This window comes from Orcinus orca, chromosome 7, assembly GCF_937001465.1.
Source record: "Orcinus orca chromosome 7, mOrcOrc1.1, whole genome shotgun sequence".
Taxonomy (NCBI): Eukaryota; Metazoa; Chordata; class Mammalia; order Artiodactyla; family Delphinidae; genus Orcinus; species Orcinus orca.
Window position 1 is genome coordinate 59,057,681 of NC_064565.1, and position 14,423 is coordinate 59,072,103.

The window sequence follows — 14,423 nt, forward strand, 5'->3', positions numbered from 1 at the left end:
AAATAGCATGCAACTATTAGAAATGATGCCATTTAGACTAAACTGGAAGACAGATAAGAAACTTGTTCCATCATTTGCTACTATTATGGGAATGGGATTGGGGTTTTTTTTTTTCACTGCTTAACTTATTTGAACATCATGTTCATTCATTACTTTAAAAAATGTAACTCTAGAAGTATAATACTATTTTTAAAGTAGATTAAATCATGGGAAAACATTTATGACTTTATTGTTAAGTGTGGGGAAAAGTAGTAACAAATTAGATGAATGATTAAGTTTTGATTTTGGTTTTTCTGGCTAAAAAAGTGAATACATATTCCTAGAAAAAATATTGAAAGGATATTAAGAAAAAAATACTTAATGAACCTTGTTTTTAAAAGGCCAATTTCATCGCCCTCCTTGGTAGACTAAGGTTCCCCAGAGATGTCCCAGGATAAGAAAGTCCTTGGCAATGATATTCTAATTGACAGAAATAAAGAGTGGACCACAGAGATACAACAGACCTTAACAAGAATGATGAATAGTAACCATTCATTCATTCATTCATTCATTCATTGTTTGTTGAGTGTGTGCCAGGACCTGAGCTGTGAAATCGTTTTAGCAGAAGTTATTACCACTTCCCTAACTAATAAGGGGAGAATTCCATATAGAAAATTTATAACTCCACCATCTTCCACAGGCACTAATTTAACTCAGGGATATTTTCTTTGTAGCAATTTTGCAATTTTGAAGAAGATTGTTCATGACATAACATGGCAACTGGGAAAATTTGTAGCTTTCCTTTCATCTTAGAAAGGAAGATCTGAATTACATGCACCCCAGGAGAAAATCTCTCTTTCTGGTTGTGTGTGTGTGTTTTACAAAAGCCTACTGAATTCCTTCATCCCTCCCGAAGTTAGATGTGGTAAGGTGAAAACTTATAAGAACGTCTCATTTAAAGAAAAAGCATTGTCATAGAGGCCATGGCCTGGGCCTTGAGGTTTGAATCAAAAGACCTGAGTCCAAGGCTTAGGCCCTGAGGGGAGACCAGCAGAGGGCCCCAAGCTCCCTGGGCTTCAGACCCCTTAGATATAAAAGCAAGGAGCCTAACCACAGAGGTTATCATCCTCCATGTCATAACTTAAAATTGAATTATCTCTGAACTACCAGACATAATTTCTCCCCTTCTACTCCCTGTCAAGGCTCTGAGCATCCCTGACATAGCCCATGCCTCAGCAGATCAGGAGCAAATGCTTTACAACACACTGGTTGTTTATCTGAAATTCAAATCTAGCTCAGTGTCCTTTTTTTTTTCCCTAAATCTGGCAACCCTAATTCCATAGATTTCATAATTCCATAATTTTCCAAAGACTGCATTTTTAAGGTAGTGCAGATTATTGCAGACTTTCTGCCAGTGTGGTTGTTATTGGGAAGGGAAGATTTAAGATGGTCTAGTACCTTGTCTCTCAGCCATGGCTGCACATTAGAACCACCTAAGGAGATAAAATGTGTTTATATATATATATATATGTATATGTATATGTATATGAGATCGATAGATAGATCTATCAAGGTCCTGATCAGAGCACTGGTATTTTAAAAAGCTGAACATCTACTGTAGTGTGAAGAAAATGACCCTAAGTAGGGTGTATCTCGTAACTCTGTACAGGATTTGCCATCTGTAAATCTGGAACGCTGAACACTGTGTTTGCCTCAAGGGCTCAGGGGGATGCTTTACTTGGCAAGTGACGCTGGGAATGCCTCATCCACAAAATGGCAATCAGATCAGCAGTCATACTGCTCAGAAAGTATCCCTGTCTGCAGAGGCCCTCAAGGACGGTGCAAAGACTATGGCTCTCCCAGTATGCCCCCTCCCAAGAACCCTGCTCACTGCCTGTCCACTCCTCAGGGACCTGGAATCCATACTGTCCCACCCAGGACGGGGAATATTTGGGCTGCATGTGCCATCCTGCCATCCCTGTGGTTGTCCTTCCCCTGCTGCAAGCCCAGCTAGGAAATTTACCAGAACTGGCACATCTGTAATGGGTGATGGAAAGTGAAACTAAGTGTTAGGGGACAATGTTAGGCAAGAGCCTTTGTGGCCAAAATAGCTGTAACTCAGCAAGTCAAATAGAGTAAAGGAAGTCATTTCCTTCTTCATCTCTGAGACCCTGAGAGAGAACAAAAAGCCTCATTTGTAACTAAAATTGTGTTTGAATTAGGGTTGCCAGATTTAGGGGTGAAAAAGTACACCTGGCTAGATCTGAACTTCAGATAAACAACCAATCACTTTTTAATATAAGTATGTTCTGAATATATACTTACACTCAGAAGGTATTGGTTGTTTATCTGAAATTCAAATTTAACTGGGTACCCTGTATTTGATCTGGCAACTCTAGTTTGGATATACCTGCATGTTCAATAAAGAAAATTGAAATATTAAATTTCCAAACCAGTTGTTTAAAGTTACGGAACAAAGCTATCAACTAAATTCAGCCATTTGTCTCTCACCAAGGACTTGGCCAGTTGTGCCGCCACACAGTGATCTGGAATTAGGGAATAAGGAGTATGCATTTCCTGGTGCTCTTGAAACTCTCTCCATATTTCTTCCATTTTCTGACAGATTCCTCTCCAGTTTATTATAGAGCTCTGTGACAACTCAGAAGAGAAGGGTGTATTCAAGGTCTCAACTATGAAATCAAAAAGTGCAGGGGGAAAAGAAATGTACAGGGGTTCCTGAAAGGAAAGAGAACCTATGTTAAGCTCAAGCTGGTATCCATGATATGATATACTTTTATAAAGCACAACAGGTAGGTAGCACCCAGAGTATTACAAACTGGAGAATTTGGCCTGGCTTAACAAATATTTATGTGAGATGGAAGTTGGCTACTTACAGAATATGAACATCATTGTCTTCAAAGTAATAACTCATATTCTAATGTATATCTTCAAACTTGAACTGCCCAGCTTATCTACATAAACTAGTCAAATGAACTAGGAAAGTGCCAGGTAACCCTATTGTTTTGTATCTCCTATGAGCAAACTGGCTCAAGAGCCAGAAGACAGAGGTTAAGCTTCCACTCTGCCACGTACAGATTTAGCCTTTCTTACCTATAGTTTCTTTATATATTGAAAGAAATCATAATTTTTGTCCAACATGCCTCGTTTTTTATTTTTAAATCTTTAAGGGAAAAAAATCATGACAAACTTCTCAAAGTGCACACATATTTAGATTTAATCAGTGTGCCATATGCTATTTTGTATTTGCTTCTTTTTCTGAACTTTGAATTTTCATCTATCAGTATCATACCCATATTTATCCTCATTGGTGCCTTTATGGTATGACATCATATTTATATCTCAGAGTTAACTTGTCCCCAATTATCAAATATTTATCATGTTTCTAGCTTTTTTCTGTTAAAGAAAGTATTGTTCTAGCTTTTTTCTGTTAAAGTATTATATCCATCTTCATACAAATGGTATTTTTTTCTCTTTTGGTTTACTTTGTTGGGACATGTTCCTTGGAACAAGTTGCTTAGCTTTTGTTATCTATTGTCAGGTAACTTCAGGAGAAGTGGAGCCTATGGACTCATCTGTGCACCTGGGGCCTCTCTCACACTGTCTTTTTACTTTTTGATTTATCCTAATTAATAGAAAGACAGTAGTAATTGCTTTAATTGAAGCTCTTTGTCAAGGTGGCTGAATGTTTTTCAATATCTCATATCATAATTGCATTTCAACATGTATAAATATTTCTCCATCTTTCTCTTGCCTCAGCCTTTCCACATTATGGATAATAGACTTCTGTGTCTATATTTTTAAATTTGTTTTTATCTTTTGTTGCACTTTCTTTCATCTTAAGGTTTTGTTACTGTCCATCATATAGAATACTTCACTTTAATATAATTGAACCCATCCTTGTCCCTAATATCTTCTTCCACATTTAAGATATATAGTCTATTTCATTTCCTTCTAAAGTTTTTATGGGAATGTTTAAAATGTTTAACTATATAGCTCATCTGGAATTTATTGTGGCTGGTGAGAATCAAGAAGTATATTGAGAAAAGTAAAAGATTTAGAATTAAAAAAAATTAATTTGAGTCCAACAGCAATAGCTATGGCCTTAGGCAAGTCACTTAACCTCTTAAGACTCAAGGTCCTCTATTAGACTGAAGGCAGGGACCTTGTCTTTTTCCTTGTTGTTTTCCCTACAATACTGAGCAAAGTTCTTTACATATAGAATAAGTTTTATAAGGTGTATATTTAAGTTACATTTTTTGCATATTGCTATCCAGTTGTTCCAACAGCAGTAATTGAATAATGATTCATTTCCCAATTATTTATTTGGCTGCTTGTGATCGATCATATATCAGTGATACTCAGATTTGTTCCAATGGCAAAGCACCTGGAAGTTGTGGCACTTCTTGCAAAACATCATGAAATATGGAGATGTTAAAGTTAAAGTAATGAAAATTAAAATTTGATGCTAGGGCTTCCCTGGTGGCGCAGTGGTTGAGAGTCCGCCTGCCGATGCAGGGGACGCGGGTTCATGCCCCGGTCCGAGAAGATCCCACATGCCCCGGAGCGGCTGGGCCCGTGAGCCATGGCCGCTGAGCCTGCGCGTCCGGAGCCTGTGCTCCGCAACGGGAGAGGCCACAACAGTGAGAGGCCCGCGTAACGCAAAAAAAAAAAAATTTTGATGCTAAATCAGACACCAGCTTACATTAGATTCTAGTATGGTATAGATACCACCAGATACCAACAGTTTGTCTTAATTTATGGGAAATGTTAAAATAGGTAAAATTCAATCCAATAACTGAATTCTTTCTAAGAATCAGGAAAAGAACACCCACCTATGAAACAGCAAGTTCATCAAGAGCAAAAGTTGAGAACCACGTCTTATAGTAAGCATTCCCAGTTAAGAATATAAAATAAAAGCTTCTGATCAATTGTAAACTTTACATAAAGTCCGACTGAATGGGGCTGAACGTCAGCTGAACCCCAAAACTATTTAAGATCAGTCTTTTGAGTTGTCAAGTTTGGAATTCCTGTAATAGTAGAAAGTCTAAGAGGGAGTAGATGTCAGATCTCCAGTGCATGCTCACACCGGCAACCTTAACTCTAGATGTTTCTGTTCATTAGTCTATGAATCAGAGGAGATAACAAAAGAACCTCACAACCTTATGTTCTACCATATTACAGAATATGAACTTCATAAAGCGTATGGAGGTAGGTATGTTGGAACTATCAGAAAGTACCCTTATCAATTCTGGATTCCTTGTACTCTGAGGATGACGCCAGTACAAGAGGCTTGAATCCTGTTCTCTGCACAGTTCCTGAAGATGTGGACAGGGATGTCTGTTAAGGTTATTGGAACCTTCTGCAAGCACCATCATATGGCTATGCTAATTAATATTTTTTCATGGAGCTTACTTTTACTTAAATTTGACTTTTTTTTTTTTTTTTTTTTTTGCCGTACGCGGGCCTCTCACTGTTGTGGCCTCTCCCGTTGCGGAGCACAGGCTCCGGACGCGCAGGCTCAGCGGCCGTGGCTCACGGGCCCAGCCGCTCCGCGGCATGTGGGATCTTCCCGGACCGGGGCACGAACCCGTGTCCCCTGCATGGGCAGGCGGACTCTCAACCACTGCGCCACCAGGGAAGCCCTAAATTTGACTTTTTAAAACAATTTTTTTATTAAGAAAGACAATATGCTGTAGGTTTTTTTTTTAACTGCCAGAACAGGAGGTAAGAGATCTAAGGTTGGGTCCCCGCTCTGCCACTTGAACTGGGGTGTGTCATTCATTTTTTCCTTTTGTGAAAAAATGGGTATTTAGAATGGATGGTTCCTAAAGTCCTGTATGGTTCTAACAGTCTTGTTCAAACATAGATATGTTCCAATTCAAAAAAAAAAAAAAGACGCAAAGCTTCATACTTAGGAAATTGATAATTCACTCTTCATTGTGGTCCTTGCTGAGTCATTCTTCACTTAGAAAATTCCCCTAGAATTTCCTTGTATAGTAGGAATCTCTAATGAAATCAAGCTATGATTCCAAATACAAAGCTCCAACTCTTTTTTATAAATAATTAGTTTATGGTATACCCTTGGTCCAAGAAAGTGATATGTCTTCTCCAAACCATGACATTCATGAGCAATATTTTATGGTGGCTGTGTTTGCGTGCATGCAGGCACGCGCACGCGCGCACGCTTGTGTGTGTTGGCAAGAAGTTAGAACTGCTGAATCCTGATTCAGATATAGTGCCAAAAGGACAGCAGATTTCATGAAAATCATCTGCTTGGAAGGGAAATAAATCATGACTTTGTTGGACCTGTGGTTTCTTAATTTCTAGTACACTCTTGGTCCAGGGTTCCAAAATCAGGGCTAACACGGAGAGGCTGCTCCCTGAAATCGTGCAATCATCCTTTCCCCTTCTCCTTTACACTACCTCCAGAGACTGCATGGATCAGTGGTATTGTTCAAAGCATTTCAGAAAATACTAGCTCAAGCCATTTGCCCTCCAAAATGTATCCCCCCAAAATGTATCCCACCAAAAGGTTTGCTTCTCATCTACCCAAGAGTGTGTGTGCTCCAGATGTCTTTGAACTCTCACTGTAGGATGTGGTGCAAACTGCCCCAGATTGCCTTCATTGCCTTAACTGAGTTATCTCACCAAGAGGGCATTCTCTACTCTACAAAGGCTGACCACCAACCTCTACTTCACCAGCATGGACAAACCAATTTTCTTTCCTTCACTCTTGACTGCTGACTCAGATAAGAAAGATGTAGGCAAAGTCCTCGACAGCTGCCCTTGTTTACACTTAGCAATCTGTGTGTGTTTGTGTGTTTAGCATGATATTTCTCCTAATATTAGCAAAGCTCTAACGTGCCCGTTAAAACAGGACAGAGTTTCTGCTATGTGCATTTATGTGATGAGCGATTTTACACTCAGTTTTTCCAAAACCTCAGATGCTTTACAGTAAAGTTTTGCTATCCTGTTGCAGATTCAGAAAACGGTCTTGCACAGAAGCAGCGAACACCTCACCGAAGATGTCAGCAGCCCAAAATGTTGAGTAGTCCTGAGGACACCATGTACTATAACCAGTTAAATGTGAGTTCAAAGTGGCCATAAAGCTGTTTCACTGGCTTTGTTTCCAGTTAATAATTCTGTTATTAATACCTGTTCCAGCCCCTCCAGCCCCGCCCCCACTCTCTTATACTCTCCTCTTGAACATGTGCTTAGGCCCTTTATCTGTTGCTTTCATGTCAGGATGTCTGCCTTCACGGTGAATAATTGATGTGGTTTATCAAAGACGAGCAAGATGCATGCTTCATCAGGCTCACTTGAGCCCTTTGATCAAAAAAATTATGCTGTGACTTCTGATATTATCAGCATCTGCTTGCATTCAACACAAAATCACTTTGAATTAAAAATTAACGACTTGCTGCTTTCCTTTGACTGTGTGTTCTTGGCCCTCTCCACAGGGAGCTCTAGAATATCAAGGGAGCAAGAGGAAGCCAAGAAAACTTGGGTAAATATCTGTCTTCTTAGTTCTAAGCAACTGTAAACAGAAGGGGTCCTTTGTGATATTATAGAAAATGCAAAACTTTCCAGAGAGGCTTCTAAAAATATGCAGTGGGGATATCACCACTATTATTGACACTGGAAACTACTTTTCACAGTAGCAAGTATACAAAACTTGAATCTATTCTGTCTGAAAAGACTGAAATTGCCACCAAAAGGCAAGTGTTATTTTTCATAATTATCCCAGGAAATTGTACTGTCCTCATAATTTGAGACGTGTATCAGGCTGTATAAAACTCTCCCACAAATCAGAGCACTCCATGCAGTGCAAATAGGCCGCTTCCCCACGTTCCCCTACCTGTGGGCCTTAAAGGTACACAAAGGATAATTTCCCCCAATGGTTAGCCAGGGACACTGCAGAGTTTGTGGCTGATTTGCTTGTTAGCATCTCGATTAAGAATAGGAGTGAGACCGGTCAGAATGGCCATCATCAAAAAATCTACAAACAATAAGTGCTGGAGAGGGTGTGGAGAAAAGGCAACCCTCTTGCACTGTTGGTGGGAATGTAAATTGATGCAGACACTATAGAGAACAGTATGGAGGTTCCTTAAAAAGCTAAAAATAGAACCACCATACAACCCAGCAATCCCACTACTGGGCATATACCCTGAGAAAACCATAATTCAAAAAGAGTCATGTACCCCAATGTTCACTGCAGCTCTATTTACAATAGCCAGGACATGGAAGCAACCTAAGTGTCCATCAACAGATGAATGGATAAAGAAGATGTGGCACATATACACAATGGAATATTACTCAGCCATAAAAAGAAATGAAATTGAGTTATTTGTAGTGAGGTGGATGGACCTAGAGTCTGTCATACAGAGTGAAGTAAATCAGAAAGAGAAAAACAAATACCGTATGCTAACACATATATATGGAATCTAAAAAAAAAAAAAATGTTCATGAAGAGCCTAGGGGCAAGATGGGAGTAAAGATGCAGACCTACTAGAGAATGGACTTGAGGATACAGGGAGGGCGAAGGGTAAGCTGGGACAAAGAGAATGACATGGACATATATACACTACCAAACGTAAAATAGATAGCTAGTGGGAAGCAGCCACATAGCACAGGGAGATCAGCTTGGTGCTTTGTGAGCACCTAGAGGGGTAGGATAGAGAGGGTGGGAGGGAGGGAGACGCAAGAGGGAAGAGATATGGGGACGTATGTATATGTATAACTGATTCACTTTGTTATAAAGCAGAAACTAACACACCATTGTAAAGCAATTATACTCCAATAAAGATGTTAAAAAAAAAAAAGGTACAGATGTAAAAGAAAAAAAAAGAATAGGAGTGAGGTAGGTAATTGGTACTAGTCTGAGAAATAAAGATCAGGAAGGGAACTTTCTCATCTAGAGGGAACCAGACAAGTTAATTCACATAATTTAAGTTGCAATATGATTACAATTTCCAGATACCACTAAATTGGGCCCATTATTAGTGTGTGACCTAGATGTGAAAGGCTTTGTGGATCAGACACCAGTTCTCTGGGCTGGGGGACCCTGAGCTACCGTAAGCTGCCCCCCCGACTCAGTGTTGGGGCCCAACCCTGTTCCAAGTATTCACACAACTTAAGCTGCCCCATTGATGACTGCTGCACTTGTTTTCTTTTTCTGCTGAAACTCTTTCCTTTGTTGCAGCCAAATCAAAGTGCTTGATGGGGAAGATGACTATTACAAATCTCTGTCACCTGTGGGCTCTATCCCCGAGGAAGACAGCTCAGCCCACCCTCTCTTTTTTTCTTCATCCTCAAAGGGAGCATCTTCTGCTCAGCACTGAGTTGTACTTCCTGCCCCCCAAGTCTGTTGAGGGTAAGAACAATCATGGTAATTGACTGATTGTCATTTAATAAGAAAGTCGTGCAATGGGGTCAGCTTCTATGGACATGTGGTCTGTTCTGGAGCCTTACTGAACAATTTTCAGATTTCAAACCATTTTCTCCTACCTCTGTCACCCTCCCCACATCTGCTGTGTAGCCTGACCTAGGCAACCTCTCCTTTCCTCATCCCATGGGTCCCTGTGGGACACTGAGCACACCTCCACTACAGCAATAACCATCATTCATGCCCCCAACATCTAAGAGGGTATCAGTCTCACGTGTGGACACTGATGGTATTTCTTTATTTTTCCCACCATGTCATTCCATGCAGAATCCGCCCCTGTGGAAATCCAGGAGTCCCTTTCCTCCTCACGTCTACACTGCATCCCCTTCCCCTTTGCTGGTCTTTTCTACCCCATCCTGCCTCTCCCCAGGGTCAGGGCTCCATTGCTGAGTGCCCCCATCCTTGAGGAGTACACTCAAGGTCTCTGAGGCCAGGATAATTTTTCATGCTCAGGGGAGCCTGAATCTTTCAGGTTCTTCCTTTAAGACAAATGAACCCCTCTCTTGCTAATTATTATCCTGATAAAGCCTTTGCCTCTTTATTCTACCTTACCAAGACACCCCCATCAACTTGGCAGTAAAAAGAAAGGAAAGAGATGGAAAGAAAATCTGGACCTGTCAGAGTCCATGTCACATCGTTTTGTAACTGTCCATTCTCTGGTTGGCTGTCTCCATGAGGCTGTGAGTGGCTGCAAGGGAAGCATTTTGTCTCGTCCACCTTTCTGTGCACAGAGCCTAGCACGGTGCCTTGCACAGAGAGGACATCCAGTAAATGCCCACCCTTGAGTGAGTGGAGAGACTTAGTTATACAACATATCTGACAGGAAAGTTACTTTCAATTATATGTGATAGACTATTAATCACTTTTCTTACACCATAAGCTCTGATTTTTCAATGAAGTTTGGCCTAGTCCTATTGTAATGATGTTTTACCATATATTATATTACTCAGTGTGATTCAATACAACAAGTGTTTTGAGTAACTACTCTGTGCACAACAATATGTGAGAGATTGCTGTGTGATATGAAAACCTAACAAGACCCTTTCTCTAGAAAAGATGTTCTTAACATCCTTCTCGCGGGGCGCCTTCAAGATGGCAGAGGAGTAAGACATGGAGATCAATTCCTCCCCACAAATACATCAAAACTATATCTACATGTGGAACAACTCCTACAGAACACATACTGAACGCTGGCAGAAGACCTCAGACTTCCCAAAAGGCACCCTCAGGTGACCTACATGCAGAGGCAGGGCCAAATCCAAAGCTGAACCCCAGGAGCTGTGCAAACAAAGCAGAGAAAGGGAAATCTCTCCCAGCAGCCTCAGGAGCAGTGGATTAAATCTCCACAGTCAACTTGATGTACCCTGCATCTGTGGAACACCTGAATAGACAAAGAATCATCACAAAATTGAGGAGGTGGACTTTGGGAGCAACTGTAGACTTGGGGCTTGCTTTCTGCATCTAGTTTGTTTTGGTTTTATGTTTATCTTTGTTTAGTATTTAGAGCTTATTATCATTGGTAGATTTGTTTATTGATTTGGTTGCTCTCTTCCTTTTTTTTAAATATATATATATATTTTTTCTTTTTTCTCTTTTTGTGAGTGTGTATGTGTATGCTTCTTTGTGTGATTTTGTCTGTATAGCTTTTCTTTTGCCATTTGTCCTAGGGTTCTGAATGTCCTTTTTTTTTTTCTTTGTATAGTTTTTAGCACTTGTTATCATTGGTGGATTTGTTTTTTGGTTTGGTTGATCTTTCTCTCTTTTTTTAAATTACTTTATAATGTTTTTGTTTTTAATAATTTTTTTCTATTTTAATAACTTTATTTATTTATTTTTTCTTTCTTTCTTTCTTTTATTTTTTCTCCCTTTTCTTCTGAGCCGAGTGGCTGACATGGTCTTGGTGCTCTAGCCCGATGTCAGGCCTGAGCCTCTGAGGTGGGAGAGCCCAGTTCAGGACATTGGTCCACCAGAGACCTCTCAGCTCCATATAATATCAAACAGCGAAAGCTCTTCCAGGGATTTCCATCTCAATGCTAAGACCCACCTCCACTCAACGACCAGCAAGCTACAGTGCTAGACACCCTATGCCAAACAACTAGCAAGACAGGAACACAACCCCACCCATTAGCAGAGAGGCTGCATAAAATCATAATAAGTTCACAGACACCCCAAAACACACCACCAGACACAATCCTGCCCACCAGAAATACAAGATCCACCATCATCCACCAGAACACAGGCACCAGTCCCCTCCATCAGGAAGCCTACACAACCCACTAAACCAACTTTACCCACTGGGAGCAAACACCAAAAACAACGGAAACTACGAACCTGCAACCTGCGAAAAGTGGACTGCAAACACAGTAAGTTAAGCAAAATGAGAAGACAGAGAAATACACAGCAGTTGAAGGAGCAAGGTAAAAACCCACCAGACCAAACAAATGAAGAGGAAATAGGCAATCTACCTGAAAAAGAATTCAGAGTAATGACAATAAAGATGATCAAAATCTTGGAAATAGAATAGAGAAAATACAAGAAACGTTTAACAAGGACCTAGAAGACCTAAAGAGCAAACAAACAGTGATGAAAAACACAATAAATGAAATTAAAAATTCTCTAGAAGGAATCAATAGCAGAATAACTGAGGCAGAAGAACAGATAAGTGACCTGGAAGATAAAATAGTGGAAATAACTACTGCAGAGCAGAATAAAGAAAAGAATGAAAAGAATTGAGGACAATCTCAGAGACCTCTGGGACAACAAAATACACACCAACATTCGAAATATAGGGGTCCCAGAAGAAGAAGAGAAAAAAAAAGGGACTGAGAAGATATTTGAAGAGATTATAGTTGAAAACTTCCCTAATATGGGTAAGAAAATAGTCAATCAAGTCCAGAAAGTACAGAGTCCCACACAGTATAAATCCAAGGAGAAACACACCAAGACAGATATTAATCAAACTATCAAAAATTAAACACAAAGAAACAATATTAAAAGCAGCAAGGGAAAAGCAGCAATTAACATACAAGGGAATCCCCATAAGGTTAACAGCTGATCTGTCAGCAGAAACTCTGCAAGCCAGAAGGGAGTGGCAGGACATATTTAACGTGATGAAAGGGAGAAAACTACAACCAAGATTACTTTACCCAGCAAGGATCTCATTAAGATTCAACAGAGAAATTAAAACCTTTACAAACAAGCAAAAGCTAAGAGAATTCACTACCACCAGACCAGCTCTACAACAAATGCTAAAGGAACTTCTCTAGGCAGGAAACACAAGAGAAAGAAAAGACCTACAATAACAAATCCAAAACAATTTAGAAAATGGTAATAGGAACATACATTCGATAACTACCTTAAATGTAAATGGATTAAATGCTCCAACCAAAAGACATATACTGGCTGAATAGATACAAAGACAAAACTCATATATATGCTGTCTACAAGAGACCCACTTCAGAACTAGGGACACATACAGACTGAAAGTGAGGAGATGGAAAAATATATTCCATGTAAATGGATATCAAAAGAAAGCTGGAGTAGTAATTCTCATATCAGACAAAACAGATTTTAAAATAAAGACTATTAAAAGAGACAAAGAAGGACACTACATAATGATCAAGGGGACAATCCAAGAAAAAGATGTAACAATTGTAAATATTTATGCACCCAACATAGGAGCACCACAATACATAAGGCAAATGCTAACAGTCATAAAACAGGAAATCGACAGTAACACAATAGTAGTAGGGGACGTTAACACCCCACTTTCACCAATAGACAGATCACCCAAAATGAAAATAAATAAGGAAACATAAGCTTTAAATGATACATTAAACAAGATGGACTTAATTGATATTTATAGGACATTCCCTCCAGAAGTAGCAGATTACACTTTCTTCTCAAGTGCTTATGGAACATTCTCCAGGATAGATCATATCTTGGGTCACAAATCAAGCCTTGGCAAATTTAAGAAAATAGAAATCATATCAAGTATCTTTTACTACCACAATGCTATGAGACTAGATATCAATTACAGGAAAAGATCTGTAAAAAATACAAACACATGGAGGCTAAACAATACACTACTAAATAACCAAGAGATCACTGAAGAAATCAAAAAGGAAATAAAAAAATTCCTAGAAGCAAATGACAATGAAAACACAACGACCCAAAACATATGGGATGCAGCAAAAACAGTTCTAAGAGGGAAGTTTATAGCAATACAATCCTACCTCAAGAAACAAGAAACATCTCAAATAAAAAACCTAACCTTACACCTAAAGCAATTAGAGAAAGAAAAACAAAAAAAAAACCCCAAAGTTAGCAGAAGGAAAGAAATTATAAAGATCAGATCAGAAATAAATGAAAAAGAAATGAAGGAAACGATAGCAAAGATCAATAAAACTAAAAGCTGGTTCTTTGAGAAGATAAACAAAATTGATAAACCATTAGCCAGACTCATCAAGAAAAAAAGGGAGAAGACTCAAATCAATAGAATTAGAAATGAAAAAGAAGTAACAACTGACACTGCAGAAATACAAAGGATCATGAGAGATTACTACAAGCCACTCTATGCCAATAAAATGGACAACCTGAAAGAAATGGACAAATTCTTAGAAAAGCACAACCTTCCAAGACTGAACCAGGAATAAATAGAAAATACAAACAGACCAATCACAAGCACTGAAATTGAAACTGTGATTAAAAATCTTCCAACAAACAAAAGCCCAGGAGCAGATGGCTTCACAGGCGAATTCTATCAAACATTTAGAGAAGAGCTAACACCTATCCTTCTCAAACTCTTCCAAAATATAGCAGAGGGAGGAACACTCCCAAACTCATTCTACAAGGCCACCATCACCCTGATACCAAAACCAGACAAAGATGTCACAAAGAAAGAAAACTACAGGCCAATATCACTGATGAACATAGATGCAAAAATCCTCAACAAAATACTAGCAAACAGAATCCAACA

At 39.3% G+C, this 14,423-nt stretch overlaps 1 protein-coding gene across 1 annotated transcript in view; it reads left to right on the forward strand.

Annotated features, from left to right (window-relative positions):
• MYO3B (myosin IIIB) overlaps positions 1-10,007 on the forward strand; it is a 407,127-nt gene extending 397,120 nt beyond the window's left edge. The window contains exons 33-35 of the mRNA XM_004267283.2: positions 6,980-7,086; positions 7,461-7,507; positions 9,203-10,007. Of these exons, the coding sequence (XP_004267331.1) occupies positions 6,980-7,086; positions 7,461-7,507; positions 9,203-9,341 (293 nt within the window). The 3' untranslated portion in view covers positions 9,342-10,007. The remainder of the gene's footprint in view (positions 1-6,979; positions 7,087-7,460; positions 7,508-9,202) is intronic.
• The last annotated feature ends 4,416 nt before the right edge of the window (positions 10,008-14,423 follow it).